Source organism: Medicago truncatula, chromosome 5 (assembly GCF_003473485.1).
Source record: "Medicago truncatula cultivar Jemalong A17 chromosome 5, MtrunA17r5.0-ANR, whole genome shotgun sequence".
Taxonomy (NCBI): Eukaryota; Viridiplantae; Streptophyta; class Magnoliopsida; order Fabales; family Fabaceae; genus Medicago; species Medicago truncatula.
Genome location: NC_053046.1, coordinates 35,831,762 through 35,852,331, shown reverse-complemented (window position 1 = coordinate 35,852,331; position 20,570 = coordinate 35,831,762). Strand labels below are relative to the sequence as shown.

Genomic DNA, 20,570 nt, shown 5'->3' with positions numbered 1-20,570 from the left:
ATAGAGTGCAGGCAACAACTAAGTTTGGGAGAAACCGCACGAGACGTGGTTGAAGTGCAATGTGGATTTCGCTGATGACAGTCGTCATTACGTTATTTTTATGGTCTTTTTATGATATTTTTATGGCATTGAGTCAATTGTTTGTATACATGGTTAAATCATCTCAAGATTCATAAAAGAGAAGTTCTGCACAAATTGAAGAAGAATGCAAGAATTTAGCTACTGGAGAAATCGTGCCACGATGGACCTGAATTGTAGCACGTTTGAAGCGTGGAATTTACCTGAAGATGCTGGAAAAATCGTGGCACCATGGATGTGTAACGTGCCACGATGATTGAATAAATTTACTGCCACGTATGAATTAATTGGATGAGCCACGTGAACAAGTGTTTTGTTTTAGGTGGTATGAATATAAAAAGGAAAAGGATTAAAATAATTGGGCTGATCCGTATTGGAAAAGAAACAGCATTTGTAGCAAGGAAGAAAACTAGGTCACAAGGCTATATATAAGAAGCGAGCTGCATGCAACCAAGAGATTCACGTTTTGTGCAATCACGTTTTGGAAGGAAAAGAAGGTATCGCGCATCACGAGAAGAAAAGAGGAGGGGATAGCTACATGGAAATTCCAATATAACAACAACACTGATTGAGAGAAATTGGGGAAGAACGTCGGTAACGACGGAATTCTATCGGTTTATTTTCTTTACTATGTTGTTTATTCTTTTTAATCATGTCTAGCTAATTCCATTTGATTGAGCCATGAATCTATTGTAATATATGAATTAGTAGTTGAAACTCTCTTTATTATCAATATTATTCAGTCTTTATTCAGAATTATTTGTGTTCATTGCTTTTCATATGATTGTTTGCATGACTATTAACCCTAACTTCTTGCAATCACATAAATTGATCTTAGGAATTGAATGACTACTAACCCTAGCTTTTAATCCTGAAATAATAATTTTGTTTAATTCAACATAGGAACCTAGAGATAGGAAATTGAGGGTTATGACATATGAATTAACGTTCTGACATCGCTTCCGCGGTTATTCAATCGGTTTAAGAGATTAAAATGTTATAACTTAGGAAAGGGTTTTGAGTCAAGAGATTGATCAAAACTACTTAGTTAATTTGTCGTAAAGAATGAATAGTAATTAGTAATAAATGGAGGTAAACTACTCATATAAAGCAATAGCGGATTCATCGGCTTAATCATCCTTTTCAAATCATCTTTCAACAACTTTTATTGCTTTTTATGCACACAAACCTACTGTCTCAGGCACTTATAAAATTTACACATCCTAGATATTAACTTTATTGCTAAGTTGAGATTAACACAGTCCTCGTGGATACAAACTTATTTTATTACTTCGATAGTTTTAGTACACTTGCTAAAATATCTATCAGTCGCGTTTTATGACATTAACCATCTTACATCTTTTGTGTGTTGTGTTAGAGACTCCCGTGGGCAATTTATCCGGTCTCAAACAAAAGGCAGCGAGCAAATATGACAGTGTTGTAAGGGGAGATAATAACCTTACTCGATGCCATTCACTTTGCCGATGTGAACAGATGGGATCGGGTTGTCTTCGAGCCCGACTCGACTACTCTAGTGCAAGCTCTACCGTCTCTGGGCCATGGTGATTCAGAATTATATGTTATTGTTTCTAGTATTATTTATCAATTATCTTTACATTCCAACTTCGAGGTTTGTAGACAAGCGAACATGGTTGCTCATATACTTTAACTAGGATGGCTTATTCTTGGGTTAGTCACCGTATTTTTTATTCTTATCTTTCTTGTATTGAATATTGGTTGATTAAGGACAATAGTTACATTTGCTTTGGTAAAATAAAAATAAAAAGTCTAAATAGTGTTGTTGTTGTACAAAGTAAATCTTTCTATTCTCCAGTAAACTTGTGATAAAAGCTTTTGACATGACATTTACCTTTATACCGTCATCCTATGTGTGGCCATTCTTCTCAACTCAATTGTTAGTCTTTATGCATGGTAGGATCCATGCTTAATTGTGGAAGACCGTTGTTAAAAACAAAATTTTATCACATACATCGACGGTTTGCAAATATTTTATGGATAAGTCGAAGAGAAATTCAGGAAATATCGGAAATGAACGGAAGAAAAAAAGAAGTAAAGGTCAACATTTAACAATGACCTCACAAGATGTATTTGAAGATACGACAACATGTAGAAGAAGAAAATAAAGGTCGACAATTTATCAAAGAAGCACTGGTGTAATTAGAAGAAGAAATGGTCAACAGAGAATCAACAAAACCAGATAGAGATGATAAATGCAACAAATGTGAACTTCTACACTAGGCAGTTATCGAGTTTCATTTTACCTATAATATTAGTTCCAACAATATAAAGAATGTTAAATACTTAAATTTTGAAGCTTACTCCTAAACACCTTTGGTTGGGATCCACTTGAGATTCTCTTCTCCTCACTTTCTTTCGTTCTTTTCTATCATAGACCAAACAAATAGAAGAGATACTCTTTGATTAGGTTGCCCCTTTTTGACCAAGAGGAACACTTAGCATAAACATAAACAATATTTAATAGTCACTTCAACAATATTTATTATAGAAACTTGTTAAACAAGTTTTAGTGATTCAATTTTTATTTATATTTAGTAAATTGAGTTTTAACGGATATCATCCCAAGTTTAACTCATTGCCTTCTTAATTGAAGTTGCCAATGCATCATAGGCTACTTTCCATGCAGTCCTCAATTCTTCATTCCATTTATCCTTTGATGCTTCCTTTATTGTTTTCAATAAAGCTTCTTTAACCACCTACAAGGCACCAAAATCATTAATTTTGGATTAGTGATTTAACACAGAAAATAAGTATGTTAACAAAAATAGAAAATAGTTATTGAAAAATAATTTATTGGGAAATGCTAACCGGTGCCCCCGGGCACTGGTTAAGGGTATGAAAAAGGAAATTATATAGTAGTTAATGCATTGAAATTGTGTAATTAATTTATAATAATGTCAAAAACAGTTTCCTTTTATGGTAATAATTCCCTTTTATGGTATGCTTAACCAGTGCCCCGGGGGCACCGGTTAGCAGGACCCTAATTTATTTTATTGAAAGAAAAAAAAATCTTGAGTGGTTACAATATCCACCATTCATATATTGAATAACCACTCATAATTTGTTAAAATATCAACCATTTATTTGTGACTTTACTAACTACCCAATTTAGACAAAGCAAATCAAATTTTATTATGTCGTTGTTTTATCTTTAAAAATTAATTTTACATAATTTTATTTAATTATTTATTTCTAATATTTATATCAAGATATAAAGAAGTGGCATGAAATGGAAATTGCTTGTTTATTGTAGTACTATTGAAATAGGGAATAAATGACCGTTAGGAAGTAAACAATTTAAGAATACACCCATTAAACTATTGAATGGTATTCTTGTTAAAAAAAAAATATTGAATGGTATTGTCATACCACAAAATGAGGATCAACAACTCCCTTTTAGATGTGGATAGCACCTAATGTAGAATTTTCCAAAACTACTCCCTCTGTTGCTCGAAGTTGAACACCTGAATCGCGCACCTATGGTTCCAAACATATAAATATGTTAAGATTGATAATGTCCATGTTAATGAAACTCTTAAAAAAATACAAATAAAATTTGTTATTAAGAAAAAGAAAAATATTGATTCATTTTCTAATTTTAATTGAAAAATCTATCCAATTAGGAAATATAAAATAAGACTTGATTATATATATGCTTTATTGCACTTTCAGTCTCTTGCAGTTGTGAAATTTTGATTCGATGTGTTACAATTGTGTTGATTAGGTCTTCTAGATATCTCACAATTGTTAACATCATATCTCTATGAACTTAAGCCCTTGCTCTACTAAAAATGCCGATGTTATTAGATACAAAAATAAATAGTGCTTACTGAGTTTTCGGATTTTGGACATTGTAGCTATGTGTGTGAGTTTTAAATAGTGCTTACTGTTTCATCTACATACAAAAAATCATGTCTTTCTCCATCCATTATTCATATAAATTTTATAGATAGAAGCCAACATGAGTCTTAGTTGGTGTTGACTTAGCTTGACATGGTAACAAAGGAAATATCATAGTGATGGGATGAAAAGGTTTTTACTTTTTAGAGCATCTACTAGAGCTAGTATATGCTTGAAGGATCTTTTTGGCCACATTAGCTTTTGAATCTGGCCTAAGTTTGTGTCAACTGTGATTGGCCATAAGTAGGATCGTGGAGTTAAAAATTAAAAGTAATAAAAGATTTAATATAACAATCTGAAAGATCTAACTTGCACTATTTTTGTCCAAAAAAATATTACGCTATTGAAACATGAGGATTAAAAAATTTATAATTGTGATAGTTATGACACTAAAAGTAGACCGAAGTATGAAATATATTATGATACACACACACATATAACATTAAAGCACAAATAAGAAGTATTGTTATTTAAAAAGAAAATATTTCATAGTTATTAATTTTTATGCGTAGAATCAGTGTTAAGAATAAAAAAAAAGTTTCCTAAAAAAATGAATAAAATAAAAAGTTAATTGATGCTTAATTCCACGCACCATTTCAAAAACTTGTTCAGCATGAGCTTGGAGTTCGGGACTATCTTGTACTCCAGTCGAGCCCTTCAGAAAAGAGAGCATATCCTTTGTTGCAGGTGCTTTCTCAAATATACTATTTTAATCAAAGCAGCCAAAAACATTATTGTTAATTTATGTCATCTCTTTTAAACCAACAATTAACAAAAAGAGAAAATACAAATAGAAACACTCAAACGATATCAAACGTACATAGTGTAGAACAAAACACTATAACCAGGGTTTTGTTTAAGTGATTCCCAAGAACTATTCACTAAAGCCTCTTGTTTCTCGGTGAAACTCATATTTCTCTTCTTGTATTTTGTTTTGCTATTTATTTTTGCAATGTATTAATTGTTCATTCAATACTTGTTTATATAGAAAACTTGTTGGTGTAAACAGATGTAGTTGCTTTGTTGTGACTATATTTAAAAGAATCTATTGGCTTGTGAAAATGGTCATTGACATTATCAAAGAAACAATAATGTATTTAAAAACTTATTCAAACATGTTTTCACTAAAGTTTATAAATATTTTATGGGTTAATAGTGTTTTATCCCCTGTAATATAAGTCATTTCCGGTTTTTCCTCCTATAAATTTTTTTTTTTTTTGGATTTCGTCCTTGTAATTTGAAGTTTTTTGGTCATTTCCGGTTTATTCCTTATATCCAATTTTGGTCTCTATTTCAAAACGTCTTGCAAAAATAAGTGATATTTTTTGTACAAAAAATTAGTGTTTTAAATCCTTGAATGTAAAATAAGTTCTAAAGTGAATTTTGTAGATATTAAAAACATATTCAGCTTTGAAATAAATATGAAATACCTCACCCATTGATATGTAATTTTATTGGGTGGGGTATTTCATATTTTCTTCTCAAGTACTGCTAACTTGAAGAAGACTATAAAGATAAACCAGATCTCTCTTCAAAGTCACCGTCAAATAAAGCTTTTGAGTAACTAGAATAGAAAACGAATTGACTTTATTTGTCTCATATACGTTTGTCTTTATGAGGGGGAGACATAAATGTGTTCTGCATTCTTTTTCCCTTAATTATGGTTTTATCCCATTGGATTTTCCTAGTATGTTTTTTAACGAGGAAGATTATGACATAAAATGATGTCGTACCCTTTTTCCTTCAATAAATTTTTTTTCCATTGGGTTTTTCTCTAGAAAGGTTTTAATGAGGCATATCCTTGATGGACATCCAAGGGGGAGAGTTATGAATATTATAAGTGGATGGATGTCCATATAGCAATTGGGTTATTGGGTTATACTATTAGGCTATATTGTGCTTGCTCCCCAAATCATTGTATTTCTGTATAAATTGAGCTCATATGTAACCTAATTGTACATCACAAGAGAATAATAGAATCATCTCTCTTCACTTTCTTTCTCCTTCTCTACTACTCTCTACTTTATTGTTGTTCCTATGTCGTGACAATTTTTGTTTTTCTTTTTTTTATGTTAACCATTTGATTCTCAGTGAAGAGATTTTAATAATCAATTCGGAGTTCAACCAAAAAATAAATAATGTATGGTCAATGATAAATTCAACTAGAATTTGAAATCAGATTATCTCGGATAATTTGTTATTAACTGAGGTTATTTACTTTATCGTATATTCATTATTACCATAAATGAAAAGTATATGCTACTGAATTTAGAGTTACGCATGCAAAATAATTTAGAATATTTTTTTTTATCTAAATGTGCCAATCTTGTGGAACAATCCAACTACGTACACAGTTTTATCTTTTAAGTGAAATCTCATTTTCATATCTCACAATAAGTTAAGTGATTATGTGGAATTTTAATTGAACGGGGCAAATTTGTCCATCATATGTTTGACCAACATTTGAAAGAGTGAACAGCATTCTGTCTTTCTTCTTTTAGTATATCAAAACTGTGTATAAACAAACCAATTAATTACTCCATCTTAGTCAACCTTAATAGTAAAAATGCAAGTCATTAATAATATTAATGGTATGATCGTCAAACGTTTGAAAATCATAATCACAATAGTTAGAAGATTTTGTATCTTGATTGGTTAAATGAAAATAAGTTCAATTTCAACCTTTCTATGAATAAATAAAACCGATATTTGTTTGTAAGATAGATTGAACTAATGAACTTACACCTTTATGTAGGCTCAACTCGAGCCCTTATAATTGCGTGTGAGAGTTTTATATGATACTTAACACCTCGTCCAATAAATCACTTATGAATTTTTTTCTTGTGATTGGTTGATGACACTGGCTGTACACTTCTAAACAAATGCAACATGGATGATATTGAATATTTGACAGAAACCAAATGTGAATTACATTTGATATTAAAAAGATACGAAATAAAATGCAAATTATTTTATTATAAATTCAAGGACAAAAGCAAACACAATGTAACCAACAACAAACAAACATAGACTCATTACAGGCTTCAACACTCATTACACTTTGGTACAATCAGTAGGTTTAAACGACACTGTTTTTTGTTGAAGATCGTAACCAACCAACAAATTTTGTTGAGCCAAGTTCCCAAAGATGGAACCAAGTTGAGGAGATGGTTGGAAAGCAAAGCAAACAATACCATCAGTAATTGGAACAAAGGTACTAATAGAATGCAACTCAACATCGGCACCTTTAAAATGTACGGTGATTATAGGAAAATCATATTCATTTGATTTCAAACTATAGCATAGGCTGAATTGTTGATTAGGATCATCAACACGATCTAGTTTCACCAAATCCACCACAGCTGATTCCAAGTTAGTATAGACGTCGGAAGGTATAAGTGTCAATGTTGTACCTGAATCAATTATGATGTTACCTTCATCATCACCACCTTCCGAAGAGCCTCCAAATTCTACTCTTTTGTTTCCAACACTAAATGCTTGTAATGTCAAAAAGTAGAAAACGGGGTCTTTTTTTATTAGAGGAGTTGACACAACACCGTCACCCGAAACCACAGCGGCATCTCCAAAACTGAGTATACTTGATGCGTTTGACTCCTTGTTCAACAATGGCACCAAACAATAAGAGAATTTACCACCAATTGATGATCCCAATTGTGTTATGAGAGACACCGGCCCGCCTCCAAGGCCAACTATACCAGAGCTTGCGCCTCCAAACGTCCCCGCATTATCAGTTCCACAACCTATCACTATTTTAGGAAATGAAACAGGACTTCCGCTGGTGGATTCCAATGAAAGAGTATCAACACTAAGATCTCCTTGTGAATGTGAAGAATCTCCATAACTAATTTTATATTGACAAGAATTTTGGTCACTGCAAGAGGTGTCTCTCACAGAATGACATAGCTTAGACGAACAAGGAATGTTTTTGTAACTAGATGATTTTGATGGATTAAAAATGGGAGTGGTTTGGTTGTAACATTGTTCACAAGGCTCGCATTGAAGCCAAACAATGTCACTACCTGTATCAGCAATACCATATATCTTAGTTGGAGGGGTACCAACTGAATAGGTCATGAGATAACCACCCCTATCGGGGATTACAGTTGATTCAGGTGTACTTGTGTCAGAATCTTTAAAGAAATGATTGGCACGATTGATGGAACGACGTGCTGCATCGACAAAGTGTTGGTATTTATTTTCGGTAGGTTTGTAGTATGGTGATTTTGGGGAGTCACGGTGGATGAGTTCAACACTAAAACCATTGCTTAGAGCATGAGAAAAAGAAGCAATGAAACAAAGGGAAAACAAAGAAAGAGTTAGAAAGGATAGTGTGTTCATTGTTGCCATCACAAATTTCGGTACGACTTTCTTTGTTACAATACAACCTTTTTATAGACTTTAATTGACTATGAGAATGTAGATAGACTCTTACATAAGAATAAAGCCTCAAAATTTGTGATCATTCATTCATCATTCATCATTCATAATGGGAAAAAAGAAAACGGTAAAATATTTATGCTTCTTTATTATTATTATACTAGTACTAATTCTGAGTTGGTGGGATTTGATAAGATCAGATTTTCAATGGAATTTGGTTAATGGTGGAGTAATTTCCATTCGATGCAATTACATTTGAATGGTATCAATTCAATTTTTGATATTCTACAATAAATATTTTGATAGTGTTAGCATTATATTCATATATTATCTTAGTAAAGACCAGGTAAGTGATCCTCTTAAGAAAACGAAAAAAAGGTAAGTGATGAAACTTTTCTAATACTGAAATAGTATGTTACTAGGAGTAATATACAGAATATGGTAAAACAAATATAGTAGTAACATGATTTTTTTTATGACAGTGCATAGTACTCTTTTTTTAGCACAAATATCAAATTTTGTTTTTGATCCTTGTAAATTATCAAATTTTGTTTTGAGTCCTCGTAAAATAATTGCATCTTGCATTTTTTTTTGTAGTTCTTGCAATTTTACTGTCCTTCCTTCCAATTTTCATTTTCTTCCCCTTTGGCTTTGTTTCTCTGTTGCATTTTCACACCTGTCATATTTCTTTGGCGATTTGAGTTTAGTTATCAATTCCTTTCCTCACTTCAAACTCATCATTGCAAAATAACTTCCATTTTTCCATTAAATTCTTGAAACTGTTGCTCCACCTTGCAAAGTTCTATTGTGAAGATTATCTAGGATCTTAAGACAACATGTTATTAGAAGATGTTATAAGTTAGTTACAAGCTAATGCAATCATGTTAGTTTCAACTAGATATAGTGGTAGATAAAGCTCTTTTGTACATTGTATAACTCAGTTCTTCAGTTTTCAATGAAATGATAGTTGTTTTGTCGTGATTTTCTCTGTGATTCGACAAGTTTAATACAATGTTGCATTTTGTTTTTGGATTTCTACTCAGAGTCATTGTATCTTGTTATATCATGCATCGATAAAATTGTTAACGATGTTCCATATGGAATGATTAACGATGTTCCGTTCGACGCTCCTTGTCTAGTCGTTTTTACATCGTTTTCACAACTGTCAGCTTTGTAGTGGTTTCATCCTATTTGTTTAGGCAGTGAAAATAGTCACAGAACTCTACGTTTTTTTTTTGTTACAAAAGCAAATTACAAACAGAAAAGCAAAAACAGAAAAAAAGAACTACAAAGGACAGAGAACAGAAAACTAGGCCCTAGAGAAATAGGTGCCCGTCGCGTCGTTCCGAATCAGATTCAGAAGGTTGGCTGAAGGCGAAGGATGCACTTTGAAAACATCTTCAGAGGATGCTCCTATTTTTGCCAAGTAGTCAGCACAATAATTACCCTCTCTAAGAGTACGATGAAGAGTAAAATTGCGGTTACCAAGCAGGTCCTTGATATCTTGAAGAACGGACAGCATAGATGTGAAACTTCGGTGAAACTTCACATTAGATTGGAAATATGTAATGCTGACTTTCCCAACAATAAAAAACTATTTTACCTTGATATAATGGAAAATAAGGGAATAATTCAGATATTTTTATAAAATATTCTAAAATGAGTCTCAATTTTGAAAAACACCCTCTAATGTAAAATAATTCACAAAGGTATATAAATGCAAAAACTAATTCCAAAAACAAAGATGATATAATAAAGCCCTTACTAAGGATATATAAATGCTAACATTTTCAACCAGTGTGCCTTTAAAATAGTAAGTAGAAACTACCACTAAACCATAATGACACAATATCTGATTATTTTCCTCCTAAGAATGAAAATTGAGTATCCTGTGATTTCTTCAGACCATGTCAATGCTCATGCTTTAATGAAATTCTTGAGCTTATTCAACCACACCAAGTATTCTCTACTATCCTTGTTGATCATGTACTCATGCAAGAAATTTGTTGTGCTTGGTTTGATTCCCCTTATTTCTAAGTACTTGTGGAATGACTTTTGCAATGCCTCATCCAAATCCCTGTAAAAAATGGAAGAATCTCAATCAAACCATGCCTTAGATACAACATTAATTGAAAGTATACAAACAGGGTTTTACAAAAAGCTCCAAAACCGCAATCTGAACTGCAACATCAATATTATCAATATTTTTCATGTCTCTACAACCAAGCAGTACAGGTTAGCAACACAACCGAATCTAAATTTCAGATTGTTCAAATTCCGCTACACAAAAAGTGCTATAGCACCACTATAGCTGCTATTTGAAAGCATTTTGTAGAAAACAGCACATCACAGAACAGTAACAATTTATTCAAAATTCTGCTATGCTATAGTACTACTGTAGCCTTTATTTAACAACACTGATGTAACCCTGGTTTAAAACATTGAATGCGCATATTTATAAACAAAATAAAATAATCAAAAAGAAGTACATACTGAAAATCTGGCCCGTCATAAGGAATCTGTTCATCAGAAAAATCAGGATTCTTTACAGACAAGCTGTCGATAACAATCTCATCAGGGTAAGCAACACAACTGAACTCCAAAGAGGGCCCATCCTTCTTAGAAACACTGACTGAAAGTGGAATGCTTGATTGAGTTGCTCTCTCACTCTCATCATCCTTATCATCATCTTGATGATCATGTTCTTCACCAGTAACCAAATCAGGCATGTGAACCTCAACTTGAATTTCTTCACCTTGATAAGTCCTTTTAAGTGTTATTGTCTGATTTCCTGGATTATCAACTATCTTAAATGGGAAATTGCTCGGAACTTCCTCACCCTATATCAACCAAAATCACTTTTTCAACATTTCACAGCATAATAATAGTTATCATGAATAACAACCAAATTCAAATTTTCAACATTTCACACAAAAAAAAAAAAAAAAAACAAAATTGAAAAGGAAAAGTGTATTAATATGCTCAGAATCAGGCACAAGGCGTGCAAAACTAAACAAAGAAATCACAAAGTTTGAAGCTAACAAAAGACTACAAAACAAAAGGAGATAAGAAATAAGAAAACACCTACCAAGCTCAAAACTGACACACCACCCAAACCAGATTGTACAACCTGTTAAATATCCTATCTTCTTCCAGAATTCTACCCGGAAAAAACTCCTGAGGTAAAAATACCAAACCTGAGACTAACTAGCTGCTACAACCAAACTTGCAGCAAAAGTTTGCCTGCCACGCCACCAATAGAAACTTGATATCAATGAAATGAAACTTATTATTAAGGTATAGGAACAAAAGGCTTCCAGACAAGATGAAAGAGAATGCCTCGACAAAGTAACCCTTAAACTAGATGAACTCAACTAGTACCAAGCAGTCAGACTCAGACCTCACTACTGCAGCAGGAGAAAGAAAAGAAAAAAAAAAGCAGAACAGATCAAACAATGCAGAACAGCCACAAACACCCCTTGAAAAACTCCAGAGTGCAACTGAACACCACCCCCCTCAACCAGTACATAGAACCAAGGTAGCCAGGATCGAGTCCCAGCATGTAGGATCGCACGATCTTACGTGCTTACCCCACCAAAACGAGCTACGACCTTGATCTGGGTCGTTTTTGCCATTTTTATGGTCAGGATCGAGTTTCTGCAGCAGAAACGTAAGGAAAAAACGTGCTGGGCTCTACGAACCGCGTTGGGTCAAAATAAAAGAAGATTGAGAAGAAGAAAAACACTGTATAAGGGAAGATGTAATCAAGGATTTGCAACTCTTGTTTTCTGTTTCTGCTGCGGCGCTCCATGGGGAAGAAGAGGACTCAGTCAAATTAGGTTAAACTTGTAGAAATCTTATCTCTTGTTTGAGCCTTAAGGCCCAATACCGAAATACCTTACTTTTTTAAACAAACACGTGACTTTCAAAAAGAAACACCTTATAAATCACTTACTTTTTTAAACAAACATGTGACTTTAAAAAAGAAATACCTTGCCTTTTCTTATAAATAAATAATAAATACCTTGCCTTTTATTTCAGAAAAAAACAGTAGTAAATGATATAAAAAATGACAAACTATTATTAATTAACTTAGTTTGATGTTGTGATCTATAAGTTATTTTGTTTATGTATAGTAATTTTTATGTTTTCGTGTGTGTATGTGTGTGAAGTTACAACTATGCCCTTGAGTGGGTTCTTACGAACCGTGTTACGTTCCCCAACATTACGTCCCTTCACCAGCCGATCGAACCTACGTAAGAACTCGTTCCTGACTACATTGCATAGAACTGAGAACACCCCAACTTCAAACAGAAAGTGAACTCTCAACAGAACAGGTAATTAATAGAGTAAAAGAACCCACTTGACTAATTTTAAGGATTTTCCAAGATAATTTTTTTTACTCTTTCAAAACTTTTCACATACGAATCCTTTGAGAAAAAATCACACCGTTTCTAAGTTTCCAAACTACACAAACATTAGAAAACCAAATAATCACACCCAGTTTCTCACTAAATTTTCTACTCTTCACAAGACTTTTAAAATAGACAACAAGTTCGAAATCTCCAAATTGGAAGGCGAACGAAACCCCAAGACATTTCAAAGTCTCACTACAAACCGCCGGAAAAAATTAGACAATTGAAGAATAAATGATTTACATTTTCCAAAGTACCACATCCTCCTAACACAAAACCCTGAAAATTAATACCAACCCCTCTCATGAAAGATAATCTTTAGTTGGTAGCTTATTCTAAAACATCCTCCAAACTAAGATAATCATATTTAACGCAATTAATGAGTTCCCATAAATCCACAGCCCTACCCAATCTACACCTCATTACCATCGGTGCTCAAGACCAAAAACGACTCTTTGACAGAGTTACTCGGATTTCCCCCATCTCCCGCCAATTTCTTTCTTCATAAATAATAAATAATAATAATAATTATCATAAATAACAACAACAAGATAATCATTGTTAAGGTTAAAAAAGTTTATGGCTTTGTTTGGTTAAAAAAATAGAGAATAACTGATAAACTAGATTAGAGGATAGCTATAAGCAAGCATATAAGCTAGTGATTGAATTTGTAGTTTTTGGTAAACTTAGCAAATGGAATAGCTTATAAATATGAATGACATACAAAGGATATATTAATTAAAATTTAATTTTTCTGTTTGGTAAAACAGAGCGGATAGCTGATAAGCTAACTTATAAATGAGCTTGTAGAAAATGACCTATAAGCTAGCTTATAGCTGATAGCGGATAAGCTAGCTTATTGAATTTGTAATGTTTGGTAAAATTAGTGGTTATTGTAGCTTATAAATATGAAATGACATAAAAAATTGTGCATTAAATTAATATTTATTTTTTCAATTGAGATTGCAAGGGGTAAAATTGAGATAAAAAGTGATAAACTATAAGCTACTTGAATTAGCTTATTATAAACCGCTATAAACTACTTGAATTAGCTTATTATAAACCGCTATAAGCTCATAGAAATAAGCTATAAGCTTGTGTAAAATTAACAGTTACCAAACAGGTCTTTTATTATAATACCAGCTTATAAGCTATAAGCTATACACCACAAACCAAATTTATGTCATACCAACCAGAGCCTAAGATTACAGGGTAAAATTGAGAGACCATGATAAGCTAAAAGTTTTAAGCTATAAGCTACTTGAATTAGCTTATCAAAAGATGCTATAACATACTAAAAAAAAGTTATAAGCTGGTGAGAAAATGATTGTTACGAAACAGGTCTTTTTTAATCATATCATACCAGCTTATAAGCTATAAGTTCAAAAATGTGTCTAGCCAAACAGACCCTATATATAAATGAAATTAAAAAAGAAAAACAGTGTTTCTATTACTACAATCATGAGTCTAATAAATTAAGGAAGATGAAACTTACAGCGCCGAAATCATCAGTTTCCTGAGCACAAGTGATTTCCGATTCGATGAAACGGAGAAGAATATCATCGGAGGTGGCTTTGTTTTTGACAGATACAGAAGAAAAGTGAAACGTAGGAACAAATGAACCCTGGTATCGATTGACGGCGGCGGAAAGCACGGCGCGATGACCCGGTTGAGTTTTTCTGATCAATTGAGTCGCAGAAGAAAAAGCCCTAACGAAAGTGCTTGACTTGGAACGAAGGATTGAATTGAACGCCATTTTTGCTTTGGGTTGAAGAAGAGAAGAGAGAAAGGGGTTTTGCTAGGGTTTTAGAAATGATTGTGAATGGAAGTTTCTTCTCTTTCTACTCTTGCACTTTGCGTCTTATCAGCCGTTAGATCTGAATACGACGCAGATGAAATGTGGGCCATTTGATTGAGGTGGAAGGTGGGATTACGAGGATTAGAGGATAGTGGTGTTTGTTGGAACAAAATGTGATTAACATTATCACTTTAAATTTAATTGGATATGCTAATATTGTTCAAATGTGCAGAACCATAGACTAAAATTCTATAAGTCTTAAATCAAGTTTTGGTTCTGAAAGAATAATTGAGAGCAAAAGAATTTTCAAGGGAAACTTAATTGCAAGTCACAGTCTGTGTTGGAATAAAATGTGTTTAACATTACCCTTTTGAGTTTTGATGATAACAAGGTATTAAGAATATCAATTGGATATGCTAATATTTGTTCAAGTGTGCAGGACAATGGACAAAAATTTAATGTCTTTATATATCAAGCATAGGTTCTAGAAGAACAAATTAGAGCAATGGATTCTACAAAAAGGGAGCTTGTGTTATAAGATAGAATTGAAAGAAGACAACATCTGAAGACTTTTGAAACAGCTCATCAGATGCAGCTCTTCAAAAGTTGCTCATCAGAAGCTGTTACTAGAAGCTGACGTCATCAGAAGCTGAAGTTCATCAAGAGCTAAAAGACTGAAAGCTTTAGAGTTTGTTAAAAGTTGTTATTCGCATGCTTGTGTTTGCATAAGGAATGGAAGCCTGGAGCAACGGCTAATTCAGAGGAATTTGAAGGCATTGGATGTTTATCCACTGAAGAGCGCAGAAAAGGACAATAGTGCAATTGTACAACCACTACTCCACTCTTCATGTCTGCAATACTACAACATAACAACTATATCAACGCTGGTGTCACTCTATTCTTGGAATGGATTTGAAATTGTTCCTTCATAGGACAATAACCAAATCAAGCAACAAATCATTGGTGTTTTGATCAAGCTCTAATAACGGCTCTTTTTGATGTGCTGGCAATCTACAACGTTCCTCCCACACCTCTATATAAAGGAGTGAAGACTTGAAGATTTCTAAGAGACTTACAACAATTTTACAAGTGTCAAACCTCTGCTGAAATTGTTTCACATCAAAGTTCACTTAGAATTTCTTAACAACTTTCATATCTTAGAAATTGTAGAGTCTTAAGAGTCTGTATCTGATTTGTATTGTGAACACCACTGATTGTATATCAAGTGTTCAACCTCAAAAAAATTTCTTTGTAATTCTGTTTGAATAGAAGTCTCTTGCATTTGTGGTTAAGCATATGAAGTCTCTTGCAGTTGTGCTTGAGCATTAGGAAACCTCTTGCAGTTGTGCTTGAGTTAGTTTGAAGTCTCTTACTTTAGTGTTTGAGCAATTGTAATCAGATATTAATTTTAGTGAACTCTCCTTGGAATTGTCTTGTGTCTTTCTTCTTTCTCTATCTCTTTGTATATTCGCTGCAATTGGATTCTGAACACTACTTCAGAAGCTGAACTCTATCAGGTTCTGAACGGTGATTTCAGTTTTAGGAGAAGAAAAAGAAAACACAATTCAACCCCCCCTCCTTGTGTTTTTCTCACCTTCAGTCTGAGGTAAAGAACCTGGAGTTAGCAAAATAGATTATTTGGAAGACACAAGTTTGCAGAAGGAATAGAATCCTAGAGCGACGACTATTTTAGAGGAATTAAAAGGCATTGGATGCTTATCCACTAAAGGAGCTCAGAGAAAGGACAATGGTACATAGTACTGCTACAACTATGTCTCTACTGGTTAATTCTGCATACAATAAATGGATTTTAAACTATTCCCTCCTAAGACATTAACCAAATCAAGCAACAGATCATTGGCATTTGATCAAGCTTCAGTAACGACTCTTTGATGCGATGACACCTCTACAACGTCTCTTTCATACCTCTATATAAAGGAATGAAGATTGAAGAGAGACTCTACAACATTTTAACTGTGCCAAAACTCTGCTGAAATTATTGTGCATCAATCACTTAGAATTTCTTATAAACTTTCATGTCTTAGAAATTCTAGAGTCTTAAGAGTCTGATTTGATTTGTATTGTGAACACCACTGATTGTATATCAAGTGTTCAACCAAACATATTTCTTTGTAATTTGTTTGTTCAGAAGTCTCTTGCTTTTGTGTTTGAGCATATGAAATCTCTTGTTTGTGTGCTTGAGTATTTGAAGTTTTTTGCTTGTGTGCTTGAGCATTTGTAATCGGAATCTCCTTGGAAGTATAAGGGGGATTAGACAACTTCCGAATTGTAGAAGGAACTAGGATAATTGGTTTGTGTCTTTCTCTTCTCTCTCTCTTTACTTTATCCGCTGCATTAGACTCTGAACATAGCTCCAGACTCTGAACTCTACCAGACTCTTGACTTTGAACTTAGTTTAAAAAAAAGGAGAAAAAGACAACACAATTCAAACCCCTTTAGTGTGTTTTTCTCACATTCAGTGTTGTGTTCGATTAAGGCTAAAATATTTTAATAATTACAATATATTTTACATGACTTATAAAATTAAAATATGTTTTTTTTTTAAGGAATGAATCTTGTATGTAAAAAGCACCGAAGTATCATGTAAGTTAAAGATATAGAAAACTTATGAAAAATCAATATTCACATTCAATTTTTTTTTTGGTGGAGTTCAAATCCCGGCTAAGCTCACGAGGATACATTCAATATTATTCGTAACAATGCAAGGTGTTATAAGCTAATACAATCTTTTGTACATCGTATAACTCAATGCCTCAATTTTCAAATAAATGATAGTTGTTTTCTCGTACTTTTCTGTGATTCGACAAATTCAATACATGTTGCATATTGTTTTTGGATTTCTTTTACTGATAGTCATTGTGCATCGATTAAATTGTTAACAATGTTATGTTCAACGCTCCTCGTTTTTACATCATTTTCACAACGCTCGGCTTTGTAGTGACCAGGGATTTCATCTTCTTTCTTTAGGCAGTGAAAATAGTCACAAAACTCTCTATGTTGTGTCTGAGAAACTTCACATTACATTGGAAATATGTAATGATGAAACTTACCCAAAAAATAACTATTTTACCTTGTTATAATGGAAAATAAGGGAATAATTCAAATACTTCTACAAAATATTCTAAAATGAGTTTCAATTATGAAAAATAGCATCTAATGTAAAATAATTCACAAAAGTATATAGATGCAAAAACTAATTCCAAAATGACTTAAATTATACAAAGATGATGTAATGAAGCCTTATTAAGGATATAAATGCCAACACTTTCAACCAGTTTGCCTTTAAAAAAGGAGGTCGAAACTCGAAACTACCACTAAACCACAGTGACACAACATCTGATTATTTTCCTCCTAATGAAAGCACAATGATCATCATATACTATTAATCTTTCCATTCAAATGTGTATGCAAATTATGGGACAAATTGAGTATCCTCTGTGATTTCTTCAGACCATGTCAATGCTCATGCTTTAATGAAATTCTTGAGCTTATTCAACCACACCAAGTATTCTCTACTTTTCCTCTTGATCATGTACTCTTGCAAGAAATTTGTTGTGCTTGGTTTGATTCCTCTTATTTCTAAGTACTATAGGAATGACTTCATATAGTACTTGAGTAATACAGACAGGGTTTTACAAAAAGCTCCAAAACAACAATCTGAACTGCAACATCAATATTTTTCATGTCTCTACAACCAAGCAGTACAGGTTAGCTAGCAACACCACCCAATCTCAATTCCAAATTGCGGAAAATAGTTATTTGTTCAAACTCCGCCATGCAAAAGTGCTATAGCGCACCACTATAGCTGTATGATATGGTCACTGATGTAACCCCGGTTTCAAATATTGAATGCACATATTTATAAACAGAATAAAATAATCAGAAAGAAGTACATACTGAAAATCTAGCCTGTCATAATAAGGAATCTGTTCACCACGATTAGTAATAAACAAGCCGCTGAAAACCATCTCATCTGGGTAAGCATCACAACAAAACTCCAAAGAGGTCCCATTCTTCTTAGAAACACTGACTGAAAAATCAATGCTTGATTGAGTTGCTCTCTCACTCTCATCATCCTTATCATGTTCTTCGCCGGTAACCAAATCAACCATGTGAACCTTAACCTCAATTTTTTCACCTTGATAAGTCCTTTTAAGTATTATTGTCTGATTTCTTGGATTCTCAACTATCTTAAATGGGAAATTGCTCGGAACTTCCTCACCCTATATCAACCAAAATCAAATTTTCAACATTTCACAACATAATAATAATTAGGCTTAATTAATGATTTGGTTTTTGGTTTTTAATCACAAAAAAAACTCCCAAAAAAAACTTTTCGTTTTTGGTTTTTAATCTTAGATCCAAAATTAAATTCCTCTCTCATAAATTAAATTCAACAAAAGCTTTTCGTTTTTGGTTTTTAATCTTAGATCCAAAATTAAAACTTTATCTGGAATCCAAAATAAAAAATTAACCCCTTTGAACTACCTTCAATTTCGTCCAAAATCAAAAATTTATCCTCAACCCTTTCTCTTCCTCTTTCAATTTTGGATGTGCCTAGCTTCAATACACGATATTGGTTGATTTGATTGTTAATGGGTGTGTTGCAGCAGCTTCAAAACACAATTTCTGGGTTATTGTTTGTTTTGGGAACTTGGTCTGTTGTTGCATATTGTTGTACGAATTTATTTGAGATGGTTGGGATTGATTTTTGTGTTTGTTGTTGCTGGATTTTATTGTTGATTGTTGAATCTGTACAATTTTTTGTTTGATTTGGGATATTTTTAATTTTGGATTTCTTAGAGTTGATAATTGAACCTGTTCAATCTGGAATTTTGTATTTTTGTAGTTGGGTTTGATTTTGGATCTAATTTTGGATTTCTTGTTAATTGCTGGGTTTATTTGGATGATTTTGATGAATGTATGAATATTATGGATAAAGATGAAGAAGAAGAGGAGGGAAGAAGATGAAGAAAGGTGAAAATTAGATGTTGATGGTGCATTGTTAGATTTAGTAGACATACATCATCTAATGGTTGTAATTTTTATCAAAAAATCGAATGGTTAATATTAAAGAAGGGTTAACGGTTTTGACGGTAGGGATTTATTTGACTAACAGAGTCTAACTTAATGGACCAAAATGTAACGTTAATAACTTATGGGACCAAATTGTAACCAACAAATAACTTAAAGGACCACATCATTAATTAAGCCTAATAATTATCATAAATAACAACCAAATTCAAATTTTCATACCATTACCAAATGGGTCTTTTTTAATCATATTAGCTTATAAGGTATAAGTTCAAAAATGTGTCTAGCTAATGAAATTAAAAAGAAAAACACTGTTTCTATTACTACAATCATGAGTCTAATAAATTAAAGAAGACAAGTTTACAGCGCGGAACTCATCGGTTTCCTGAGTGCAAGTGATCTTCGATTCAATTAAACAGAGAAGAGTCTCATCGGAGTTGGGTTCGTTTTTTATAGCTACAGAAGAAAAGTTAAACTTAGGAACAAATGAACCCTCGTAGCGGTTGATGGTGGTGGAAAGCACGGCGCGATGACCCGGTTGAGTTTTTCTGATCAATTGAAGAAAAAGCCCTAACGAAAGTGCTTGACTTGGAACGAAGGATTGAATTGAACGCCATTTTTGGTTGGATTGAAGAAGAGAAGAGAGAAAGGGTTTTGCTAGGGTTTTAGAAAAGATTGTGAATGAAAGTTTCTTCTATTTCTATTTTCTACTCTTGCACTTTGCGTCTTATCATCCGTTAGATCTGAATATGAAGCAGATGAAATGTGGGCCGTTTGATTGAGGTGGAAAGGAGTGTTGTGTTTGATTAAGGTTAAAATATCTTACTAGTTACAATATATTTTACAAGACTTATAAAATTAAAATACGGTTACTATGTAATTACATT

The 20,570-nt window shown here is 33.0% G+C and overlaps 2 protein-coding genes and 2 pseudogenes across 2 annotated transcripts; all 4 read right to left on the bottom strand.

Annotated features, from left to right (window-relative positions):
* Positions 1–2,684: 2,684 nt before the first annotated feature.
* Positions 2,685–4,941, bottom strand: LOC11410268 (leghemoglobin-3-like; annotated as a pseudogene).
* Positions 4,942–7,071: 2,130 nt separating this feature from the next.
* LOC11409662 (aspartic proteinase CDR1) lies at positions 7,072–8,376 on the bottom strand. Its single transcript, XM_003616435.3, has one exon. The coding sequence runs from the start codon at positions 8,374–8,376 to the stop codon at positions 7,072–7,074; it is 1,305 nt and encodes a 434-aa protein (XP_003616483.3).
* A 1,731-nt stretch (positions 8,377–10,107) lies between these two features.
* LOC11411195 (uncharacterized protein At2g39795, mitochondrial) lies at positions 10,108–14,689 on the bottom strand. Its single transcript, XM_024785289.2, has 3 exons — positions 14,326–14,689; positions 10,909–11,255; positions 10,108–10,492 (listed from the first exon to the last, which is right to left on the bottom strand). The coding sequence occupies exons 1-3, from the start codon at positions 14,584–14,586 to the stop codon at positions 10,333–10,335; spliced, it is 768 nt and encodes a 255-aa protein (XP_024641057.1). The 5' UTR covers positions 14,587–14,689; the 3' UTR covers positions 10,108–10,332.
* Positions 14,690–17,841: 3,152 nt separating this feature from the next.
* On the bottom strand, positions 17,842–20,348 carry LOC11418972 (uncharacterized protein At2g39795, mitochondrial-like; annotated as a pseudogene).
* Between the last annotated feature and the right edge of the window lie 222 nt (positions 20,349–20,570).

Bases quoted from the DNA above. Each gene is read 5' to 3' on its own strand.
- LOC11409662 (XM_003616435.3), bottom strand. From the start codon at position 8,376: ATGAACACACTATCCTTTCTAACTCTTTCTTTGTTTTCCCTTTGTTTC.
- LOC11411195 (XM_024785289.2), bottom strand. From the start codon at position 14,586: ATGGCGTTCAATTCAATCCTTCGTTCCAAGTCAAGCACTTTCGTTAGG. The intron at 11,256-14,325 runs GTAAGTTTCATC...TGGTTGATATAG, and splicing joins AAACTGATGATTTCGGCGCT to GGTGAGGAAGTTCCGAGCAA. The intron at 10,493-10,908 runs GTATGTACTTCT...CATTTTTTACAG, and splicing joins TATGACGGGCCAGATTTTCA to GGATTTGGATGAGGCATTGC.